At 43.8% G+C, this 5271-nt stretch overlaps 1 protein-coding gene across 1 annotated transcript; it reads right to left on the bottom strand.

The window, feature by feature from the left end:
• Positions 1-1078: 1078 nt before the first annotated feature.
• LOC129617125 (RNA-binding protein 42-like) lies at positions 1079-2696 on the bottom strand. The gene is made up of 4 exons (XM_055532511.1): positions 2278-2696; positions 2092-2219; positions 1929-2040; positions 1079-1223 (listed from the first exon to the last, which is right to left on the bottom strand). The coding sequence occupies exons 1-4, from the start codon at positions 2694-2696 to the stop codon at positions 1079-1081; spliced, it is 804 nt and encodes a 267-aa protein (XP_055388486.1).
• Positions 2697-5271: the final 2575 nt, after the last annotated feature.

The raw sequence follows: 5271 nt of genomic DNA, 5'->3' as shown, positions 1-5271 counted from the left end.
ATTTGATGTCGTGCTCGGAATGCCGTTTCTACGGGCTTATGCAACAGTCTTTGACATTGCCGCATTACAGGTTGGATTTGTCGTATGAAGGTACGATCATGTTTATATACCGATGGACACTAATCTGATTATATTGCCGAGCCACTTATTCGCGGTCCTGGTACGGATTTCCTCTTCAGCAACAAGAATATAAGTGTATCCTTACAAATGACGGAGAACACTGACTGGGGAAAAGGGGAAGACGAAGGAGAAGCAGACGAAGAAGATCAGGGAGGAGAAGAAGATCAAGGAGGAGAAGATCAAGCAGACGAAGAAGAACAAGGAGAAGAGGTTCAAGAAGGGGAACCGGGTGGAAATGTTTCTGTTGGAGATAAGATTGGTTCACAGAATCCTCCGCGGCGGGAATCTTTGGCGTCAGTCCTAATGAATTCTTTTTTCGATTGTTATTCTAATGGTCTGTGTTTTTGTTTCAGGGGTTCAGTTCTTTCAGGGAGTGCCGCTGCGTTTTTTCAAAAGTAAGTTAAAAAGAGTTCTGCTGTCAAGTCATTGAACGTCTGTATATTCAGACGGCGAGAACAGTCTGAAGCAGTAAGTATGGTTTCTTTTCCGGCAGCGATGCGTCTGTGTTCAGCATACAGTAGCGGCTGTTGGAACGGGAGATGAGACGTGCGAGAAAGCTCCACAGCCGGTGGGGATTAAGAAAATGTGTTTACCTGGAATGCAAACTGAGGAAGGACAAAAAGAACTCCTGGCTCTGTTGTACGTCCCAAATGCGTAATTCTTGGCAAATTCTATTTTTTAGAGCAAAACGACGAGCGCGAGAGGATTAATTTATTTTTAGTTAATGTTGTTTTTCTCGTATACGGAAAGTTCAATTTTTTGATAATTTTTGATGGAGACGCAGTAAGTCAATCGAAAACGAGAACAAAGTGCGGAACGCGTGTTTGTGAGGAGACGCCGTCTCGTCATCTGCCACACTTCTTTCTTCTTATCTTCACTTGCCTTCATAAGTTTTTACGAACTTATAAAAGCGAGTTGGACGACGAGTCAATCGTTGTGGCAAAACCCTAAACCCTGCTTAGCGGTGAACCAGTTCTTTTAGCAAGTTCTCTGTTTTAAAAAAGAACTTGCTGACACCAACGAATGGTATTCCTCTTGGCGTATCGTTGGTTGTTGTGTGCGTTGATGAAGGATCTTGTGATCCGCATCTTCGGTCTTGTTCCCTTGGTGGACAATTCTACAAACGTCTGTCCTTTATTATTTCTACCAATACCTTTATTTCTACTAATCGTTCAATGGTTTGTATCGCTTATTTTTATTTAATCGAATCCTTCGGTAGTTTGTATTGTTCACTTGATATTGAAGTGGATGGACTCAGACATCTTTGCGCCCATAGTTTGATGCTTAAAATGTTGGATCAATTGTCATCAGAAGGTAACTATATTTCCACACCACCAATCGGCTGTCTTGCAATTCTGGGAAGTTGAGCGAAAGGTGGAGGACGAGGACCATGAAATCCTCTTCGTGTTCCGGAAGCAGCGAGTGCAGGCGGAATCGCCTTGGCTGATCACAAAATGACATCAACAGTGATTTCTTTGCTGGCGGCTCCTCCACACTCATGCAAGCCGCGTCCGATGGACACTTACATTTCTTCCCTCCAGTGATGGGTTTCATGGCTTTGAATTTCTTCAATGTTTTTGACGCAACAGGTATCGTTGTCGCTAAATCCTGTATAAAAACAACTTAGCGAATCCAATGCAGAATCACTGCTTACTCCAATGTGCTTGTTCCTTCCAGAAGTAATTTCTCTGCAGGAGAAAAAGTCGGTCAACGGAAGTACTCCTCGTCTTGCTCTCATCAATACTCATCGGTACTCATCAATACTCATCAATACTCAAAATAGATTCAATATTATTTCGTTAGCTTACCGTTCTCTCCACTTTGATTTTGTCACACGGATCGGACGATTTCCCACGTATTTCCTATCCATGTCTTTCATTGCTCTTAACATGTCCTCGGGATTCGCAAAAGAAACAAAACCTGAAATTCATTCAAATAGACGTCATTTTATATTGACATCAACATTCGCACCAAATCCCTTTCCTTTTCCTGTTCTTCGATCTCGAATTACTCGAGCCTTTTGAAAAGACTTGAAATGTCGGAATGCATTCGACAACAACTCGTCAGTCACTTCGTTTCCTAAATCGCCGCAGAAAACTCTATAGAGAACAAAATCACATCATGACTCCCAAGAGTGATATCGCTAGACTGCCTTGCCTGAAGTCTCCATCCGGCCACTCCTCAAGCGTGGCATCGCTCCAAACTTGGCCACCGGCTTTTCTCAAATGGAGTTTTGTGTTTCTAATTGGCCCCACTGTTCCTGAACTAGTAGCTGGATCTTCATCAGCTTCCGGAAGAAATTCACTCGGTATTCCAGCCCCCATGGAATAAACTGGGAGAGGCTGTGGAGTCATCATTGAAGGTGGGCCTCGTGGAATTGGAAACATTTGTTGCGGTTGTTGCATCGGTGGCATCATCAAGGATGGAAGTCCTCCTACAGCTTGCTGCATTGGTGGTGGAGGCACTGCAGCCACATTGAAAGGGATGAAAGGCTGAGAAGGGAAACCCTGGGGATGAATTCCCCTTCCACGTCCCCTTCCTCGACCAAATTGTTGCACTCCGTACGATTGCTGCATTATCTGGCACGGGTCCAGAGATGACAGAGCAAGGACTCTGTTCGTCTTTTTGTTTCTATCAAGCATGTAAACTATAAACTTTCGTGTGTTGCATCAAGAGCCTTTCCTCTTTTTATCAATCAGTACTATCGAAAATCCCCATCCTCCACATTGACACCAAGGTCCCTGTTATTTTCTGGATCCTGCATGTCCCCACCCTCAAATTCTCCGTCAAATGGATTCCTGTTCCCCTTCTTCATGAGTAGATATCCACCAGCTCCTGCAGCTAGAGCGACAACACCAGCAGCAGCACCTCCAACAATGATACCGGTAGGAAGTCCAGTTGCTGCTGTTGAGGTGACAGTGGGAGGCTTAGCCTTAGATGTGCTTGATGCCTTGGATGTGCTTGATGGCTTTGATTCCTTGGATGTCTTGGTTGAAGTGGTTGTTGTTTTGCGGGGATTATACGGTTCGTCGCCTTCAGCGTCAACTGCAGGCAATTCAAATTCTGGGATAGAAGAGGAAAATCACTTACTGTACCAGCATTTTGTCCGTCGGCTCCGTATTCATGCTTGTTGACATATTCTCGAGAACACCAAGGTCCAGCTTCAGACCTGTGGAAGACGGTGATCAATTTGACCAAATCCAGAAATCGCTTACCATCTACCAGCGCACCAGATGCAGGTCGTTGTCCCTGAGCATTTTATAAACATACAAGTTTGACATGTTGCAGTTTTGCCAGGAGGGCAGTATTGGTCATATATTCATGGTGCTGTCCGATGAACCCTTGTTTGCACCATCAATGTGCTCCTGAGCTTTCAGGATACAATTCGGACCTTCCCTCTGACTTGATCCCGACCAGACAAAATACACGCATCTGGAATCCTCCTGGCAGTACTGCTGACACCGTTGGGCCGAAGGAACATCCTCGTAAGTTTTATACCCAGCCTTGCTGCCTTCGCTATACCCGTGCATCAGACTCGTGTAACACCCAGTACTGTCTTGCGCGTTACCCCAAATGTGCACTGAAAGAAGGAGACAGTCGACCCCCTCTGGAGTCACCATAGTTTACCGAAATCGCAATTGTCTTTGAATTCTTTGGAGTCTCGCTGCAAAAAAGACAAACATCGGAAAGAGTCAAACAACTTGAAACCCACCTTTCCTTCGTTACAAAGCTTCTCACATCGATCGTTGAGATAACCTTTGCTCAACACGATGGACTCTGAACATTGAAAGTCATCAAAGAGTCTTCTTGGATGAGATAAAGTCTTTTTTCCAACCAAAGACAAGAATTCTTCAGCGGACGCGATGTACGCAAATGGAAAAATTAACAGATAAAAAATCATTTTGAATTGAGTGATGGCATGAATTCAGCAAGGATCTAAAAACAAAAAATGCATTCTAATGCCAGATCGGAAATGATCAAGCGACACACGAATTTAGTTAGTTGATTCGAATTATATGGTCATTTGCATCGCTCCCGTGTTTTTATTCGACATGACAATAAGTGAGCTCTTCTCTTGCGAGATAGGAAAATCTTAAACTTTGTTCATGTAGATGAGCCCTATTCATTAGTATTTCAATACGACAATCCATGATTGTTTGGCTGAAAACTAGAGGCACCAAAACACAACACAAGAGTATCTACTTGGCATCTAGAATCATCAGTTGATGGAGACATGAGTTCCACAATCCGCAAAGAACTTAACTTGAGAACGAACACCAAACAAGACAATCGAGTGGTGAGGATTCAGGAACACATCGAAGATATCTCTGGTCATTCTTGACTACAAGTAAGACGCAAAATTTCGAAAGGCTAAAATTTTTGAGATCCCTCAGGTTTTGATGAGTAGTCGCGACTTAACTCTCATAGAAACCAAACCAGAGTTTGCACCTCACATCAAGGTGTGTTGTTTTAATCCAACTTTACCTTGAATCTCCTCGAGATCATACATTCGCTCGCGAATCAAAAAACCGTCGAAACACCTGGTAAGAGAAAGATTGATGGAACCCAGCAAGATCTACAGTTGTTATCAGGTGCTAGCCAAAGTACCCATAGCGCCATTGGTGTAAAGAATGTCTCAGTTTGCTCAAAGACTCACTTGAGCTGCCTCGAAAACAAGGGTATCAAAATCATCGGAGAGAACTGCTTCGCAAAGATCTAATTGCGTGAGGGGAGTTACAATATCAGCATCTCGTTTATGCCTCCTGAAGAATCAAGAATAATTCACAGAGAGATATCTGTAATCCCTTCCTTCCAATCCTGCAGCCAAGTTAATCCTGGCCTCGTCTCTTGTATTCCAAGCTTTGTACTCCCAACATCTGATTGATCTTTTCTTCATGAAGAATCTCGCTTATTGTTTCTCCTGCGGACGCTGTCCCAAATCATTTCATCCCAACAGACTCCATCACCCAATCCCATTGTTCATTACCTTTTTCCTTGCACGAGGTTCTCATGCCATCCGGGCCATCGTGCGCATCCTGCTGCGCTGACACCATCTTGTCTTGCTACCTTCCTGTTTAACGATGGTTCAATTCTTATTTCTTTTCGGCCCTTACCGTCTTTAATGGCGATATTTTTGCACTTGACACTCAA

The sequence above is a fragment of the Condylostylus longicornis genome, unplaced genomic scaffold, assembly GCF_029603195.1.
Source record: "Condylostylus longicornis isolate FDR11 unplaced genomic scaffold, ASM2960319v2 ptg000411l, whole genome shotgun sequence".
NCBI lineage: Eukaryota > Metazoa > Arthropoda > Insecta > Diptera > Dolichopodidae > Condylostylus > Condylostylus longicornis.
The sequence above is the reverse complement of the archived record's forward strand: the minus strand, read 5'-3'. Positions and strand labels throughout refer to the sequence as shown.